Source organism: Anolis carolinensis, chromosome 1 (genome assembly GCF_035594765.1).
Source record: "Anolis carolinensis isolate JA03-04 chromosome 1, rAnoCar3.1.pri, whole genome shotgun sequence".
NCBI lineage: Eukaryota > Metazoa > Chordata > Lepidosauria > Squamata > Dactyloidae > Anolis > Anolis carolinensis.
Window position 1 is genome coordinate 28,037,682 of NC_085841.1, and position 20,375 is coordinate 28,058,056.

General features: G+C 42.9%; 1 protein-coding gene across 6 annotated transcripts in view; it reads right to left on the reverse strand.

Annotated features, from left to right (window-relative positions):
- The window catches only part of eml4 (EMAP like 4), a 233,205-nt gene that overhangs the window by 99,106 nt on the left and 113,724 nt on the right, over positions 1 to 20,375 (reverse strand). For all 6 annotated transcript variants that reach the window (XM_062971588.1, XM_062971579.1, XM_062971567.1 and 3 more), the window contains exon 2: positions 12,248 to 12,430. In XM_062971588.1, the coding sequence (XP_062827658.1) occupies positions 12,248 to 12,430 (183 nt within the window). The remainder of the gene's footprint in view (positions 1 to 12,247; positions 12,431 to 20,375) is intronic.

Sequence of the window (20,375 nt, forward strand, 5' to 3'; positions counted from 1 at the left end):
AATATGAATATGAAACATTCTGCCTCTAATTTCTTTTAAAGGCAAGAGACAACTGGACATGTAAGACACTAAGAATGGAAAAAACATGGATATTTCAATGCACAATGGCCTTGTAAGTATGTTGTATAGTTTACATAACATGCTTACTTTACATTCCACACATGTCTGACTGGGTTCTTTGCACAACCTGGATGTAACAAGTGGTTTTGCCACTTTCTTCCTTGAAAATATAGCCTACAGTGTCTGGTATTTATTGGTGGTCTCCTATCCAAGCCAGGACGGTTCCTGTTTGCTTCCAAGATCAAACAGGATCTAGTGCCTTTGGAATATAGAGAAGATGGTCTTTCAGATAGTTATATAAGACTACAGGTCACAATCAGCTCGTTGAATAATCCAAAACCAGAGGATCTACTGCAACATGGGAAATCTGTACTCTCTGTAGCCAGGCCCAGTTAACAATCTGACTACAGCTCCTTGAACTAATTTAAATTTCTGAATATGTTTCAAAGGCAGCCCCAATTATCCAAGTGAGATATAATATGTGTCATTGTGGCCAGATATGACAGCTCAAGAAATGTCAAATGTCAAAGCTGGCTCACAAGCCTTAACTGTATAAATGCATCTGGTCACAGAAAAGACCAGGGTTGAATCCAGGAGTACAGAAAGCTGTGAACCTGCCTCTTCCGGGGGAATGTAACCACATTCAACATAGGCTGAATTGCTTTTCCCTTTCTGCCTTTTGATTGACCAGGAACACTTCCATGTTATCAGGATTAAGTATCAATTTGTTTGCCCTAACATAGTCCTTTACAAGCACCAGTTTAAAATCAAGAGTTTGTCTTTTGACTAAAATGAATTGGAGTAATAGATCTGAGTCTCATAGTAACACCACATAAGCCTAACTGTAAATGATAGTCCCAAGTAGAATAGATGCACTGAATCAGCAGGATTAATGTTAAATGCTGGTTCACCATTCAGCCAATGCTTCAATGAGTCTACTTTCACCAGGACTAGAAATAAAATTTAGGCCACTGAGTTCTAAATATATTTGAAAGCTCGGAATAGAGAAACTAGGTTGGGTGAGAACCCAAAAGAGAGCAGTTGCCTTTCCTCATACACCCACAGTTTTACTTTTCAAAGTACTGTCTTCCCTAGAAAATGCTCATTCTGAAAAGCTCTCTTTACTGGAACTCTAGTAAATGCTATTTCCTTTCCTGTTACCACTGCTAGCCATCACACTAGTTCAGTTAAGCTAAAATACAGTTGCAACAAGAAACAGTCTATTCAGAAGTATATTTACAAAGAAAATGCCCACTTTAGAGTACCACAAGTCAGTAACAATAAGCTGTTCATGCATGAAACAAATATCTCACAGAAAATTGATATGACATGTAAAATGTCCACCACCAAATACGCAGAGAGGGTGACATTTGGGGATAAACTACCTTCCATGTGTATTGGGAAGTAGCACAGTCATATAAGCAGCACATTGTATAAATGGTTGAATTTCTGCAGTATGTCTAATGACTTTAGTGATTCCTTTTTATATTTTATGTTTATTGGCCGTGTTCTTGTGTGTTAATAAGACAGATGATCCATATTTTAGGATACAGAAAACGAAATATGCAAACATTAATTAATATACAGAAAAGGTATCCCAATATTTTTTGTCTGAATGTAGGATACATACCTATTTTATTTAGCATTCTGCACCAAGCAAAAAAGACAATGTCTTCATTACAATAGGTTGATTACTCTCTGTATTCAAACTCTGTCAAAGTTTAAACACTTTTAAATGCTTACTTATTATTGGACTGAAAAAAATTACTCACATTGACCCCAACCCAGGTGCCCATATTTCGAATAGAAGTATGTCTACAGGAGTTGTCTAATGCTATAGTTGCAATTTGCACATTATCCGCAATTATACAAAAATGACCTACATTTCTCTTCTTTGGAGGGAGGGTGTAGGTTTCGTTCACATTCTGACTATAATTTGAACAGCAATTTCTCTACATTGGAGGCATATTCTTACACTATCTAACAGCATGGCAGTGATAAGAGTTTGCACTCTACCTGACTATGCACTGGATTTTTGGGCTGGGTGGTATTTCTTCAATTTCTTATTAATTGGATGCATGACCCAAACTAGCAGCAAATAAGGTGCTAGCACTTCTCTGTGTTCTAAAGGTTTCTTGATGGTGTTCAACATTTTCCATTAAAAGTTACTTACTGCTTTTACAGGTGTGAAGACATAACTGCAAATTTGTTACTATTTTCTAAAAGACAGTATCTTTTGCAACAAACCCAGAAGGAATCTTGGCTTTATTGTAACAGGTACCCTTCAGGAAAGTGATACAATGTAATGGATATCAATTAACTTTATAAAACCTTGTGCACAGACATGATGAAATACACCCTGGTATATGAAATCTAATGTTATGACAAATTTGTTTATCTTTATATATAAATTTGTAGGTTTTTAAAAGGTCATTTCATGAACTAATGATCTTTGTGACTATATCTCTCTCTATGAACCGGTGCCGGTGAGGCCCTTCTCTCGCTTCCGCCTCCGTCACAAGCATGGTTGGTGTGGACAAGAGAGAGGGCCTCCTCTGTGGTGGCCCCCAGATTCTAGAACTCTCTCCTCAGGAAAATCAGACTAGCCCCACCCTGTCCACATTCCACAAAGACTTGAAGACATAGATGTTTCAATGTGCTTTTGAACAATAGCTCAGCTTGTAATTTATCTCTGCCCAGCCCGAATTGTTTACTGTCCAGCTTCCAGCACTTTATTCCCATCCCTGGTGCTATTGTCCTGCGTTCTGCATAATCCCTGCCCTCTCCCTTTCAACTTACTTAACCACTTCTCGTTCTGATGTTCATAGATGTATTTTATGATGTTTTGCTCTGTGGTTTTAACTGTTTTTAATTTCCTGTTTTTATGTATTTTATTTTATACCTTGTATATTTGTTTCAGTCAGGCTGCATTACGGGAACAGTTTTGTGGACCTTACGGCAGCCTATGACACGGTGCAACATAGAAAAATGCTGCATAAAGTCTACCATATCACCCGGGACTTTGACTTTACAAAAACTGTCCAGACCCTCTTAGAAAACCGCAGCTTCTATGTGGAGTTTCAGGGCTAGAAAAGCAGATGGAGGAGGCAAAAGAATGGTTTACCTCAAGGCAGCGTTCTTGCACCAACCTTATTTAATATCTTCACGAACGATCAGCCACAACCACTCACAAAGAGCTTTATATATGCTGATGACCTTGGCCTTACAACACAAGCAAAAGATTTTGAAACAGTTGAAAAGCAACTCACCAATGCCTTGAAAGATCTCTCCAGCTACTACAAAGAGAACCACCTGAAGCCTAACCCTGCCAAGACACAAGTGTGTGCTTTCCACCTACGTAACCGGGAAGCCAACAGGAAACTGAAAGTTACTTGGGAAGGCCAAGAGCTCGAACACTGTTTCCATCCTAAATACCTTGGTGTCACCTTAGACCGAACACTAACATATAGGAAACACTGCATGAACACCAAGCACAAAGTAGCTGCATGCAATAACATCCTGCGGAAACTGACTGGCAGCGCACGGGGAGCAGACCCACAAGTAATAAGAACATCAGCCCTGGCCTTGTCTTTCTCAACTGCAGAGTATGCCTGTTGTGATGCCTCATGGGCCTTGTAGTCCTGTTCCTAGTGCCATCGTGGCAGATGAAGACGAAAACATGGGGTTTTCGCCGGTTCAACAAGAGCCGGAATCTTTTCACCTGCCGGATGTTGATGTTTGTACCCAAGAACTCAGTAAAACAGACCTTGGGCATTCCTCGCCCCCGTTCCCTAGGAGACAGTCCTATTCTGCAGACAGAGGAGTGAGGGAACAGAATCGCAGGAGTTTACGGATTGCAGCCAAACAACAGGCTGATTAGACCTGCTTCCCTTGGGAAATTCTAAGGAGTCTTGCATCTGGACAAAGTTGGGTTTCACTTCCCGTTCTCTAGGGAAAGAGGTTGTTGGCGGGAAAACGAGACCCCAATATAGGTGCCTGACACGGGAGAATCTTTGCGGAGTCAACAGAGCAGCTTCAGGAGTAAGATCGTGTGTGGACTTCGCAACCCCAGTTCCTTGCTTCCCGGATCAAATATTCAAGATTTGCCTTGCCTTGTTTTAACCACGGATCTTGTTCCAAGAATCACTGTTTGCCTTGTTCCTAGTCACGGACCTTGTTAAAGAATCAAGATTGTATCCAGCCTTGTTGTCAAGCTACCTTGGACTCCTAAGACTCTGGCATTTCCCCACACTATTGCTTGCTTAGAGTTCAAAGTTTTAATCCAATAACCGAAACACACACTATTGCTTGGCAATAGTGTGTGTTTCGGTTATTGGATTAAAACTTTGAACTCTAATATCATTTATTGGACAATACATTTTTGGACTATATTTGACCTTATTTGAAAGGTCTGCCTCTGAACTATATTCTTCACTTGTTTTTATTGCTTTTATATATTTACTTAATAAAGATATTAGATAGAGATTGGCCTCCGTGTATGGTTCTTGGTGCCCCGCTGCCTTGGGTCTGACACCTGTCCTGTTTGGCACAAGTCTGCCCATGCAAAGCAGGTGGACATAGCACTGAATGAAACATGCAGAATCATCACGGGATGCCTTAAACCTACACCTGTTGATAAACTCTACAAGTTAGCTGGCATTGCCCCTCCTGACGTGCGACGGGAAGTTGCTGCTAACGGTGAGAGAAAAAAGGTCGAACATTGTGAAAGCCACCCACTGCATGGCTATCACCCTCCTCCCACCAGACTCAAATCAAGGAAGGGCTTCATGAGAACCACCACTCCTCTTGATGTTCCTCCAGCAGCAGCAAGGGTGTCCCCCTGGGTAGCTAAACCTAGCAATTCTAACTGGATGGCCCCCCAAGAGGGTCTTCCTCCAGGGGCAAACCAAGAATGGGCAACTTGGAAGTCCCTGAACAGACTCAGAAGTGGAGTGGGGAGATCAAAAGACAACTTGGCAAGGTGGCACTACCTGGAGGAATCCTCCACCTTGTGTGACTGTGGAGCTGAACAAAAAACTCAGCATATGTATGCTTGCCCACAATGCCCTGCCTCATGTACGGAGGAGGAGTTGTTTAAAGCTACAGACAATGCGGTTGCTGTTGCCCGCTTTTGGTCCAAAACTATTTAGTTGCTTGTGATTTTTTTTAATTTCCATTATTTGAAATGTATTTGTTGTACAATGCTATTGACACGAAATAAATAAATAAGTCTTGGTTCCCCATGTAAGCCACCCGAGTCCCCTCAGGGAGATGGAGGCGGGTATAAAAATAAAGTAGTAGTAGTAGTAGTAGTAGTAGTAGTAGTGGTGGTGGTTGTTGTTATTATTATCCCTGTTTCCTATATGTATAGGAAATCGTACAGACATCATACAAGTGGCCTATTCTTCCCTTTTCCCCTTTCACCGGCCTTTGGTAACTTTCTCCTCCATTTTTTTCTTCAGTTCTCTTTTAAAAGTCTTCAAACTCATGTCCAGTGCTACATTTTGGGGAGGTAAGTTATGTAGTCAAATAGTACGCAATTTCCCATGGAATCAAAGCACATTACAGAAGATTCTGAGCCCCATTCTTGGCCATGCATTTAGACTGTCTAGTTCGTGGGAGAGACATTCATCTTTCCTATGTGACGCTGGTGGTCTTCATGTATGCTGAAACTGCTGTACTATCTTTAAAATATCATTAATCAAAATGTAAAGTTTGCATGGGTGAACTAAAAAATATGCACGTTGGTGTGATGACTCATGGGCCTTGTAGTCCTGCTTATGACACTGTAATGCCTGATGATGAAGAAAACTTGGGTTTTTTACCTTCCCAGTCTGAACTGGAATCTTCCCAGCCAGATCTTTCCCAGGCAGATCTGGGAACCTTGCACCTGCAAGAGAGTTGTGACCCAGAAGTATGTCAAACAAATCCGGAGCCCACTTCCCCTGTGTTCTCCCGCCATGAGTTTTGTAAACAACAGAGAGGTTTGGAAGCTGCTTCGCGCAGGAGTGCGAGGATAGCAGCCAAGAATTCAGCCAATTAAGTCTGCTTTTTCGTGAGAATCCTTAAGGAGTCAAACATCTGGTCTCAAAGATTAGCTTTCGTTTCTGGTTCCCAGAGAACTGCTTCGGCGGGAAAGTTAGACTCTATATAGGTGATTTACCCGCGAAGTAACTTCGCGGAGTCAATTCGTCAACCTCCGGAGCGAGTTGTGTCTGGACAGCGCGCTCCGTTTCAAGCCTCGCTCCTGCTCAAGCCTTGCCCTGCTTTCCAGCCTTCGCTCCTGTTTCTGCCTTTGTTTACCTACGGACCTTGCTTGTTTCCCAGGACTAAACATTGCCTTGTATCACGGATTTTACCAAGTTTTTCCACGGACCTTGTTCTTGTTCCTTGTTACCTTGTTCCACGTTTTAAGCCTTGTTTCAAGTATCAAGTTATTTCCTAGCCTTGCTCAAGTTTATGGACTAAAGGACCTTGTCATCTCCCCTCACTTTGCCTGGCAAAGTGAGTGTTTCGGTTATTGGATTACAACTTTGAACCTTAATATTTTATATTGGACATCGCTTTTTTGGACTAATTTAGACCTTTCCTGAAAGGTCTGCTTTTGGACTATTTCATATACTTGCTTTTATTAACTTTATATATTCCTTCAATAAAGATATTAGATAGATTCTGGCCTCTGTGTTTGGTTATTGGTGCCTTTGCAGCCTGGGTCCTGACAGTTTGACTCCGCCACCCATAAGCACCAATTAACCAAGGCCAGAATGTCGACCGGAGCCGCGCCGGCTGGGCAGCCGCTCAGCTACACCATCAGCAAAGATGAAGTGGATCGCATCCGTGACAGACTCAACGCGCAGGATGGAGAAATAAAAGGATTGAGGGAGCGCGGAGTCCGCCTCCCGGCCATGGCGTTGCCAACTAAGTTTTCTGGAGAAGCTTCCAAGGTCCAAGTTTTCCGCCGCCAGTGCCAGGCTTACCTAGAGGCCCGTGCCGCCGAGTTTCCCCAAGAAGACATCAAGGTGGCGTGGGTTTACAGCCTTCTAGACGGACCAGCGGCCAGCTGGGCGACGGCCCTATTCGATCAAGCCTCTTCCCACCTAAGAACAGCGCAACGCTTCTTGGATCACCTTAAGGAGACCTGGGGAATCGAGGACAATTTGGAGGCAGCCGGCCATAAACTCCGGCGCCTCTTTCAAGGAGACAGACCCATGTCTCAGTACATAGCTGAGTTCCGAGTGCTGGCCCACAGCACCGGCTGGAACGATGTAGCCCTCAGGGGACAATTTCGGGAGGGTCTCAACATTGAAATGCTGGAAGAAATCTCCAAGGTGGACCCTCCCCAGTCCCTCGAAGCACTCATTGACCAATGTTTACGGGCTGAAGTCTTGATTGCCAACAGGAAACAATGGGTACGTGGTCAGAGCGGTAGAGCTGGGGCAAAACCCCCCGCTCCCGCCAGCGTCCAGCCGCGTCCAGTGTGGAGACCCCCACCACCAACCCCATACCCCAGAGGGAGCGAGGAGGTGCCGATGCAGTTGGGCAACGTGCGACCCAGGTTAGATGCCGCCGAGAAGGCCCGTCGCCAACGCTTAAATCTCTGCTGGTATTGCGGAAATGGGGGCCACTTCGCCAGAGAGTGTCCAGCCAAAGGGAAGCCCGCCGCCCGTCTTGCGGCGGCGTCCTCCACGGAGACGAAGGCGTCTGAGGCGGCTGGCACACAGCCGGCGGGGGAAGCCAACGACCGGGCGTAGAGAGGCTCGCCAACCCGGTCAGAAAACCCATTCAAGAGCCGCCAACCGGGGTCCTGTTCCTTCTAGTGGTCACCTTATGGTCAGCAAAAAGGGGACCCGTCATGATCCACGCCATGATAGACTCCGGAGCCACCAACAACTTCATTGACAGAGAGTATGCCGACTCTCTGGGATTACAATATCATGACTTCAAGAATGCCCGTGTGGTGCAAGCCATAGACGGCCGCCCCCTCAAGACGGGGCCCGTAAGCCAGTGGTCAGAACCCACCAGGATGTGGATAAGGGAACATATGGAAGAGATTTCTTTCTTTGTTACCGAGGTTCCCCATTTCCCTGTGATTTTGGGAATCCCGTGGCTGACTCTCCACGACCCAAGCATCTCCTGGTCCAACAGAGAACTACAGTTTGCTTCAAAGTACTGCCAAAACCATTGCCTCGTAGCCAAGGTCTGCCATGCCACAGAGACCGAGCCCATCATCACCCTGCCCAAGAAGTACTCCGAGTATTGGGATGTATTCAATGAAAAAGAAGCCGAGAAATTACCCCCACATAGACCTTATGACTGTGCCATTGACTTGGTGGAGGGGGCCCCGATCCCGCGAGGGCACCTATACTCCCTGACTGAACCGGAGCAAGAAGCTCTCAGGGAATTCATAGAGACAAACCTTCGCAAGGGATTCATCAGACCCTCTCAATCCCCAGCCGCCTCCCCAGTGATGTTTGTGAAGAAGAAGTCAGGGGAATTACGCTTGGTGGTGGACTACAGAGCATTGAACAATATCACCAAGCGGAACAGTTATCCCCTGCCCTTAATCTCGGATCTACTGGACCGACTTCGAGGAGCCAAGGTCTACACCAAGCTGGATCTTCGAGGGGCTTATAATCTAGTTCGCATCAGAGAAGGGGACGAGTGGAAGACTGCCTTTCAGACTAAATTCGGATTATTCGAGTCCCGAGTTATGAATTATGGATTATGCGGAGCCCCCGCAACGTTCCAGCATTTTGTCAATGATATTTTTCAGGACTATCTAGATCGGTTCTTGATAATCTACCTGGACGATTTTTTGGTGTTTTCTAGATCACAATCAGAACATGAGAACCACGTCAAAATGGTGTTACAACGTTTGCGAGATCATGGACTTTATGCCAAGTTGGAAAAATGCGCTTTCGATCTACAAGAGGTAGATTTCCTTGGTTACCGTATCTCGCCTCTAGGGCTCTCCATGGATCCAGCCAAGGTTTCAGCAGTATTGGAATGGCGGGCGCCAACTAACAAGAAAGAGGTGCAGCGTTTCTTGGGGTTCGCGAACTATTACCGCAAGTTCATTCCAGCTTTTGCCCGCTGGTCTGACCCAATCACTAGCTGCATCCGTGGAAAACAGCCCTTCCGCTGGACTGATCAAGCAGAGAAAGGGTTCCAGCAACTAAAGAAATTATTCACGTCCCAGCCAATTCTACAGCACCCAGATCCTGGAACCCCTTTTGTTGTGCAAGCGGACGCCTCGGATGTGGCAATTGGGGCTGTACTCTTACAACCGGTGGGAGACCACCTTCATCCCTGTGCCTTTTACTCCCGTCAACTAACCACACCAGAGAGAAATTACACCATTTGGGAAAAGGAACTACTGGCCATAAAGGCAGCCTTTGAAACTTGGAGACATTGGCTAGAAGGGGCCAAATTTCCCATTGAAGTCCACACTGATCATCGAAATCTAGAACATCTAAGAACTGCCCGCAAACTGAATCAGAGGCAGCAACGTTGGGCTTTATTCTTTGAACGTTTCAACTTCCAGATCTATTATGTGACCCCAGCCCAAACCAAGCAAGCAGACGCCCTGTCACGTAAACCGGAATACGCTGCAGGACGCAAGGAGACCTTTGAATCCCAACTACTACAACCCGAGAACTTTGCCACGCTCACAGTGGGGAACACCAAATCCACTCCCATTGGTTCAACTTCCTCTACTCCAGGACCCATCTGTGCTCAAGAAATCAGGGCTAGTCAGCAAGCAGATGCCTGGGCGCAGGACCAACTTCGTCAAGGTCTGCATTTTCCCTTTTCGCTTAAAGATGGACTGCTTTGCTATAGAAATCATGTTTATATCCCACCCGGACCGGGCAGGGAAAAAGCGCTTCGTCTGTGTCATGACTGCAAACCAGCAGGGCATTTCGGACTATTTAAAACCATGCATCTGATCCTAAGGGATTTTTGGTGGCCCAAGATCCGCAAAGATGTGGAAAAATATGTCAACACCTGCCCAGTATGCCAGCGCTCCAAGATAAGAAGAGAGAAGCCCTCAGGGCTTCTACATCCCCTTCCTACCCCATCTCGCCCATGGGAAATAATTTCTGCGGATTTCATCACTGACCTACCACCTTCCTGTGGATTCACCACGATCCTAGTGGTGGTGGACCTTTTCACCAAGTTAGCCCATTTCATACCCTGTGAAGGTCTCCCCACGGCCAAAGAGACTGCAGATCTATTCCTTCAACATGTTTTCAGACTACATGGATTGCCCAAGAGTTTAGTCACAGACCGTGGATCTCAATTCACCTCTCGTTTTTGGAAGGCACTACAAAAACTATTGGGCATAGACTCTCGCTTATCTTCAGCTCATCATCCTCAAACAGATGGGCAAACGGAGCGCACCAATGCCACCTTGGAGCAGTATCTTCGCTGTTATGTAAACTACCAACAGGACAATTGGGCTTCTCTGTTACCACTGTCAGAGTTTGCTTATAACAATGGAGTTCAAGCTTCTACAAAAGAAACGCCGTTCTTTGCAAACTACGGCTTCCACCCACGTTTCTTTCCCCCTGTCATTGAAACTTCAGAAGTTCCCGCAGCAGAGGATTGGCTGCAGGAACTCACAGCGGTACAACAACTTTTGCTCCAGCAACTGGACCAAGCCAAGGAGGACTATAAACGCCACGCTGACAAACATCGCCAGCCGGGCCCCGAAATCAAGGTAGGAGATCGGGTTTTCCTGTCCACTCGCTTTCTGCCCTCCCACCGCCCTTGCCGGAAGTTAGATGCCCGTTTCATTGGCCCTTATCCAGTGGTGGCGCAATTAAACCCCGTGACTTTCAAACTCGAACTTCCGCGTTCAATGCGCATCCACCCAGTGTTTCACCGTTCCCTGCTCCTTCCGGCGGATGGTGTGCGTCCTGATACAGACCAACCGGCTCCCCCTCCTGTTTTGATGAATGGGGAGGAGGAGTTCGAGGTTGAGGACATTTTAGATTCTCGCTTTCACCGCCGCCGCCTGCAATATCTCATTGACTGGGTGGGTTTTGGCCCTGAGGAGCGCTCTTGGGAAGACGCCTCCACAGTTCACGCTCCTGATCTAACCCGTCGCTTTCATCAGACCTATCCCACCAAACCGCGGCCTCGCGCTTCGGGGAGAGAGTCCCAGTTTGGGAGGGGCCCTGAGGAGGGGGATAGTGTGATGACTCATGGGCCTTGTAGTCCTGCTTATGACACTGTAATGCCTGATGATGAAGAAAACTTGGGTTTTTTACCTTCCCAGTCTGAACTGGAATCTTCCCAGCCAGATCTTTCCCAGGCAGATCTGGGAACCTTGCACCTGCAAGAGAGTTGTGACCCAGAAGTATGTCAAACAAATCCGGAGCCCACTTCCCCTGTGTTCTCCCGCCATGAGTTTTGTAAACAACAGAGAGGTTTGGAAGCTGCTTCGCGCAGGAGTGCGAGGATAGCAGCCAAGAATTCAGCCAATTAAGTCTGCTTTTTCGTGAGAATCCTTAAGGAGTCAAACATCTGGTCTCAAAGATTAGCTTTCGTTTCTGGTTCCCAGAGAACTGCTTCGGCGGGAAAGTTAGACTCTATATAGGTGATTTACCCGCGAAGTAACTTCGCGGAGTCAATTCGTCAACCTCCGGAGCGAGTTGTGTCTGGACAGCGCGCTCCGTTTCAAGCCTCGCTCCTGCTCAAGCCTTGCCCTGCTTTCCAGCCTTCGCTCCTGTTTCTGCCTTTGTTTACCTACGGACCTTGCTTGTTTCCCAGGACTAAACATTGCCTTGTATCACGGATTTTACCAAGTTTTTCCACGGACCTTGTTCTTGTTCCTTGTTACCTTGTTCCACGTTTTAAGCCTTGTTTCAAGTATCAAGTTATTTCCTAGCCTTGCTCAAGTTTATGGACTAAAGGACCTTGTCATCTCCCCTCACTTTGCCTGGCAAAGTGAGTGTTTCGGTTATTGGATTACAACTTTGAACCTTAATATTTTATATTGGACATCGCTTTTTTGGACTAATTTAGACCTTTCCTGAAAGGTCTGCTTTTGGACTATTTCATATACTTGCTTTTATTAACTTTATATATTCCTTCAATAAAGATATTAGATAGATTCTGGCCTCTGTGTTTGGTTATTGGTGCCTTTGCAGCCTGGGTCCTGACAGTTGGAGACTGGCCTTACCTTTACTTGGTGCCGATTTTCTCACAGTCGCAACATGATCCTCCGAGATGGCAAGTCGCCTCAATACATCAGCCAAAGCTGCTTTCAGCACAGTGATTTCATCTTCTTGCTGCTGCACTCGCAGTTCAAGAGCCGAAAGGCGGTCTTGGACATCAGATGTACTTGCTGCGGAAATGCTATCATCTGTTCAAAATAATCAGAAAAAAGGGTGTTTAGTATGCTGAAGATGCTAAACAAAAGAAAAGAGGGCAACAGATTTACTCACTATTATTTAAACTATATTATATTCCATATATGCGTCTATAAATGTGACTAACAATCAAATACACAATAGAAATAACTTATCCAGACAAAATAAATAAGGAAGAAGACAACAAAAATTGGAGAAACTGCAAAAGTGCATTTAAAATTGAGGAGTTTTGAAGTTCATCTTGGGGAGAGCTGTGGTGTTAAGAGTACAAGTTGTGGAGTTGGAGTCAGTAGCAATTTTGGGCACAGTCAGAGTGGGTAGAAATTTACTGATTTCAGTTTCAGCTTTCATGAGAATGTGCAATATTATAATAATGTTGTATAACAACTGTGTGATTTATAGTCAGCCACTTTGACTCTCCTTGTGGAAAGAAAAAGTGGGATATAAATAAACATAATAATAATAATAAGAAGAAAAAATTATGGCTAATCAATTATGTTTTATGTCCAATTATATGGTGGTGGTGAAATCTTTTGTGCATCTATTTCACTACAGTAACCATAACTTTCTTATTTCTAATTAATATGGATTTGCATTTATGAAGGCATAGGAGTCAGCGAAAGAAAAATACAGGACCTAGAGGCAGATTTGAAAGTTCTGACTCTACAGCAAGGAATTTGGGAAGAATGAAGTGGGAGCCACTATCTATATGAAGCCCACCCCACCAAGGTATCTCTTAACTAATGCTTTGACAAACTCCTTATATGCAAGATGGAAAAAATTACAGCAATACCCATGAAGTGGTGATTTAAATGTGATAGCCTGTGGCATAACATTTAGTTCTGACCCCAATAGTACAATACAAATACACTTATGGCTACCACATTTGTTTGTTTGGACCCAAGTCATCACAAAACAAAAATACAGTTATAAAATAAAACATGTCTGAGTAGAATAAATTTAGCTAGGATATCAAAATAAAATGCAGAGGACTTACAAAAAACAGTCCATGATTATTGCAAACCCATGATTAAGATCTAAAACTTAGAAAGATTTTTCTTTTATAATCGCAAATCTCCCATAACCTTACATCAGGGATTGGAAACATGTGTCCTATCAGGTATTTTCCCAGCAGCACTAGCAAGAAGAGCCAATGGGAGTTGTAACCCCTCAAAATATGAATATGCATGCTTTTTATCCACATACTGCAACTAGAGACATTAGCATGTAAGTGCCAGCATGATGGAAGTTCCTTGCTGCCCTCCACGCTGCCCCCAAACTTTTCCATAGATTATTCATTTCTCCATAGGTTATTCTTCATCTTGTTGATGGGAAGCTTCCCACCGGAGTAAAAATCATCTATCAGACAGATGGCAAGCTATTTAACCTCAGCAAATTGAAAGTCAAAACCAAGGTCACAACAACATATGTTATAGAGCTCCAATATGCTGATGATAATGTAGTTTGTGTGTATTCAGAAAAAGACCTACAAGCCACTCTAAACACCTTTGCAGAAGCATATGAGAAGCTCGGCCTCTCATAGAACATTAAGAAAACCAAAGTGTGCTTCCAACAGGCACCAGCCAATCTGTCTGCAATGCCAGAAATACAGCTTAATGGTGCAACATTAGAAAATGTTGACCATTTCCACTGACTTGGTAGTTACCTCTCCACAAAGGTCAATATTGGCACTGAAATACAACACTGCCTGAGCTCTGCGACTGCAGCATTCTTCCAAATGAAGCAGAAGGGTTCGAGGATCGGGACATCTGTAGGGATACCAAGGTGCTTGTTTATAAAGCTATTGTCCTCCTAACCCTGCTATACACCTGCCAAACATGGACTGTCTATAGACATCACACTTGATTCCTAGAATGATTCCACCAGTGTTACCTCTAAAAAATCCTGCAAATCTTTTGGGAAGAAAGCCGGACAAATGAATTGTGCTGGAAGAAGCAAAGATCACCAGCATTGAAGTGATGCTCCTAAGCATCCACTCCGCTGGACTGACCACATTGTCTGAATGCCTGATCACTGTCTCCCAAGCCAGTTATTGTACTCCCAACACAAGAACGGAAAATGGAATTTCTTTGCCCTCTGACCTCCCTCTTGTTTGCTAATCTCGCACTCCTCCGAACCCTGAATTCCAAACAGTCAGCTCGATCTAAAAAACCTGTTTCGCCTGTCTCGTCAAGGTCAGACTGCTCATTAGTTCACTGAGCCTCATTATCAGACTGAGAAGTGTCCTCCTTTTCCCAGGCAATTTGCACCTGGTAAGTCTCAGTATCAACAACCTCATTCCTTGCTGTGGGAAAATGAACTCTCTCTTCCTCATCTTCTACAACAGGAACATTTAGAACCTGACTTTGAACCTAAATCCCATCACACTCATCAGAGTCATTCTGAGGTGCCAGCTGAGTCACAACAATTATCGAGTATTGGTTTTAAGGGCAACCAGTAGGTGTCTGGAATAGCACTCTTCCCATCTCTGATAAAAGGCAGTTCAATCAGCAAAACCAGCTCAATAGATCCTGGCTATCAATTTCTTAAGATATGATTATTTGAAGAAGTGGTTTTCTTACCAGTACCTGCATAATCCTGCAAAGTTTTGGTTCTTGTTTATGAACCCAAAGCATCTAACTTCAATTGCAGGTCATTGCTGTCATCACAAAATACTGATTTGGACATCTAAATCCCCACAGTGAAAATCCCTGGTAAAGCAGATCATTTTTGGTAGGAATTTGGCAAATGAACACTTCTAAACTGGATTTATGTTAATGAACGAAGTAAAAACATCTTTAAAACAATTCCTGGAATAATTTATACATCCAGAAAAGGGCATTAAAATAAATAAATAAATAAATTGTTCAGAAAATTAGCATCTCAAGGAAATCAGAAACCTTGAATCTAATACTTTCAAATAAATTATCTTCTTGAGATGCTGATTTGTGACTTCTAATTTCTTTTGCTCAATTCTGCCCAAATATGGTGACTCTAATTACCCATAACAACTTATAAGTCATATTTCCTACTACTCATAATTATATATAACTTCACTTTAAAATAGCCATTGTTAAGTCACAGTGTGTACATTTCAAACAAATTGTGTAATGATCAATTGAGGCATCTCATATGCACTTGTTTTGGATGCGACATACTCCCCTCCCTTTAGTCACAATCTCTCTCTCTCTCTCTCTCTCTCTGTCTCTCTGTCTCTCTGTATCTCTCTATATAGTTCACTCGGTCCATATCACTGTATTAATATTCAAGTTCTCCCTCACTCAGTACTGAACAATGGAAAGTTATTAGACTTATTAGTACAAAACTGGAAAAGATAAATAGGCAGTAATTTTGTGATTGATAGAAATCTGTATATGATAAGTACTATCACTGTGTAACAGAAGCATGATACTATTGCATGGAAAGTGCTATTTTGGGTGCACTGTCAGAAGCATAATGCACAAGATGCTGCAGAAAACAAGAACACTTTCTTCCGTACACATTCAGCTCTGTTGAAATACAGTGGCCAGTTAGAGTCACTGCACAGATCTAAAGAGCCAAAACCGATAATGGGAAAGCCTGACAGTTGGGCAGTCAAACAAACTGGTCAAGAAGTAATGGAATCCCTAAAGGTTATTCGTAAGAGGATGAATAAGCACCTGTTATGTCTAGGGATGCCCTAGGGAATTTGCCCTTCCAGCTCCGATTCTGTTTCAACAAGAGCTCCAGATGCACATTTGCAGCTTTCAAATATCTTTAAGGGGGGCTTAAATAGCTTTCATACGCATGCAAATCTCACACTGTTACGGACATTTCAGAACTGTTTAACATTTCATATTTCATGCAGCAACCCTACCCTCCTGGGGTCTTGAACAGCTGTACTCTTGATGAGAGATACATGCCTTTGTAAGTGAAAGGAAAATCTCTAATGATTGGGTTTTCTCTTCAAATGGTGAAACATTTTTGAAATTGTTCAGGGTAACATCTGTTGCCCAGGCAAATTTGACTTTCAGACAGGCTTCTTCAACACCTAACATATCTGCAGGTTTAGAAAGATTGTTTTACAGCATTGAAGTGAGTGGTATTTACCTGCATAGCAACTTCACACATAAACCTTTACCTAAACTACTCAGCCGCCAACCCTGTAAGTTATTATAACATATAAATCGGTATGAATAAAAGAACAAATTAGGACTTAACATTTCCTAACCACTGTGACTAAACTGAGGCTGTTGTGCATTGGCTGTATCATGAGAAGACATGTCTCACAAGAAAAGGAGAAAATGCTTGGCAAAGTGGAGGGCAGTAAGAAAAGAGGAAGATCACATGCCAGATGAATAGACTCAATCAGAGAAGCAACAGCACCAAGTCTGCAAAACGTGAACAAAACTGTTGAGAATAAGGTGATGTGCGGGCTACACATGTCACAGTCCTATCTTAAATGCTTGCTCCATAGAGAGAAACATTGAATACATGTTGTGAACATGGCAGGTCCCAGCTTCATGTTCTGACATCTTGTGATGTCTCATGGGCCTTGTAGTCCCGTTCCTAGTGCTATTGAGGCAGACGAGGAGGAAAACATGGGATTTCCACCGGTTCAGTTTGAAACGGAGCCTCTCCACCTGGAGGATGTTTGTCCTCAGGAAGTTACCCAAACAAGCTTTGGGCAGAATTCTCCCCCGTTTTCCCGAAAGGACAATTATAATAGAGATAGAGGAGTCAGGGAGGCTAATCACCGGAGTCTCAGAATCGCTGCCAAACAACTAGCTGATTAAGTCTGCTTCCCTTGGGAAATTCTAAGGAGTCATGCATCTGGACAGAGTTGGGTTTCGCTTCTTGTTCTCCAGGGAAAGTGTTCTGTTGGCGGGAAAACAAGACCCTATATAGGGGTTTTGCCGCAAGGGGAACCTTGCGGAGTCAATTGATCAGCCTGAGAGAGAGATCGTGTGTGGACTTCGTATTCCTTGTTCCCTGCTTCCCGGATCTAGTTCCAAGTCTTGCCTTGTCTCACGTTTTGCCACGGACCTTGTTTCATGCTTCAAGTTGCCACGTTTCAAGTCTTTGATCCAGCCAAGAATCAAGCTCATGATCCAGCCTTGTTGTCAAGCTTCAATGGACTAAAAGACCTTGTCATCTCCCCACACTATTGCTTGGCAAAGTGTGTGTTTCGGTTAATGGATTATAACTTTGGACTCTAATATCTTATATTGGACAATATTTTCCTGGACTATATTTGGCCTTTCCTGAAAGGTCTGCTTCTGAACTATATTCTACACTTGTTTTTATTGACTTTATATATTTCTTTAATAAAGATATTAGATAGAATCTGGTCTCTGCGCATGGTTATTGGTGCTCTGCAGCCTGGGTCCTGACACATCTCTAGTTCAAAAGAGCTCTGATACCTGAAACCTCCGTGTGTTGCCTCTAGTCTAGTAAACAATACTAGGTTCAGTAGACCAAGGCAGCTTTGCTTGTTCACTGTCAGCGTTCAGATAAACTTTTCTCTAAATCAGGGGTCCCCAAACTAAGGCCCGGGGGCCGGATGCAGCCCATCGAAGCTATTTATCCGGCCCCCACGGCACAAGGGCAGAAGGGGGTTGGACTAAATGACCCAAGGGGCGTCTTCTTCTCTTACAACCCTTAATAATAATAATAATAATAATAATAATAATAATAATAATAATTATTATTATTATTATTATTATTATTATATTGCTTGTGCTTTTGGTGCACAAAGGCAGAAGGGGATTGGACTCAATGGCCCAAAGGGTCTCTTCCAATCCTCTTTATTATTATTATTATTATTATTATTATTATTATTATTATTATTATTATTAATATTATTATTATTGACATTGAGACTGGGAGGCCATCTGTCAGGGGTGCTTTGCTTGTGCTTTTGGTGCACAAAGGCAGAAGGGGATTGGACTCAATGGCCCAAGGGGTCTTTTCCAACCCTCTTTTTTATTATTATTGTTGTTGTTGTTGTTTTTATTAATTATTATTATTATTATTATATTGTATGAAACAGCAAATAAGATAGATATGCTGGATTTCGTATAACAAAATCACAAGTCGAACAGTTCCCAAGTGTCTAGGACTGTGTGATGTATTATTATTATTATTATTATTATTATTATTATTATTATTATTATTATTATTATTATTATTATTATATTGCTTGGTGGCCAACTATAGTCCAGCCCTCCAACGGTCTGAAGGATCATGAACTGGCCCCCTGTTTAAAAAGTTTGGGGACCCCTGCTCTAAACATTAGTTGCCAAGGGCCACACTCTTGCTTTGTTTTCAAGTTCCTAGAAACATTTATCTGGCTGGTGACTGGTGCTGACACAACCACCATGTCCTGATTCAGCAAGACAATTCCTAAAATTGAATAGAAGATAAAAGCCCCATCTGAGTGTATGGTATACATAAAAAATGCCAACCCCCCCCCCCCCCAAAAAAAAACAACAACAACAACCTCATGGGTTGGGTGCTACATGCCAGATATCTATACATTTAGCATCAATGCCTGAAGGGAGATTGCATGTTGACCAAGAAAGATATGGAAAAGCAATACACATTGTAGATTGTATGGCTAATCAGATTTCTGATTGTAAAGAGCAGCTAGATAACTGTGTAAATAACTGTGTCCAGTAGCGGTTTTAATCAAGCTACACACAAAGACACATTTTACTTGTGAGCACACAAACACAATATCATATAAGCATTAAGCAATGTAAAATCCAGAAACAGCAAACAAGGGTTGCTTCAAAAAGTATGGAAAATACTTTTGCACACTTACTATTCTTTAATTATTCAAACAATGGGTTCATTTTTCATTGTTTGTGGTGTGCCTTCTATTGCATTTCTGCCCAGAAGGAAAACTGTTTTTCGACTGCTACATTTCCCAATCAATTCTGGAACATTGTTTCAAAAACAAAACTGGGGTGGAGGGGAAGACACTGAAGTCATTACGTAGGCTAATTGAAGACAGAGGCAACCGGACTGTTCATTTATAAACTCTTGTTTATTTTATTCTGTCAGTGGTATTCGTTTGCAAGCATTACTTACTCCAGCTCATTGAAATATGAATGGGAGCAAGAATCAGACTGATATGCTCAGATATTATAATAGCTTGTTTCCCATCAAGAGGGTACTGCCAGATATCCAAAGTATACATGATGTTTAATTTATTGAAATAGCACATTCAAATCTTGCAAGGTGCACAACAGAAAAGTTGGCTTCTTGTGTACAACGGCAGCTTGTGAAGAGATGGACAAAAAGGGCTGAATAGTCCCCAAATGAAATTATCAGTCTGAACTATTTGAGTCTATATCATAGATGGAGAGAGCTGACATTCCTAGCATTGTCCATTTTCCGGTGTATTAAAATGTTCAGACAAATTTTTGGTAGGAGATGGAAGAATTGACTCTCTCCTCCTTGTAAGTTGGAGCAGAGCTCTGTGCACACTTTTGCATAAAAGCAAAGCAGAAAAATGCACATTAATGCCTAAATACAATTGCTACTCCCAACTTGAGCAGATCAAATGAATCAATGAAGATGTAGTTAATTAAGAATTGCATAAGTTCCATCAACTCAATGGGTCTCTACTAGCTGGGAGTATATTGATTTAAACGTATGCTTTTAGCATTATATGTTTGCAATTTTCACAAGTTTAAGGCCTCTCTGATAGATGGCACCCTTTTCCTGTCACCTACTGTTGACATCTTAATAGCACTGTTCTCATCCCCTACTTATATATCATCCCTTTTCCACTGTTTTCCTCCTCCCCCTTCCTCTCCCGGTGAATATATATGGGTCTTTTTCTCTCTTTCTTTGCTAAATTGGATATATATATATACATACAAACATACATATTGTATATATAGCCTTTGTTATGTTCTAAATTTTCTCATGAGGAAATGTGGTTATGTT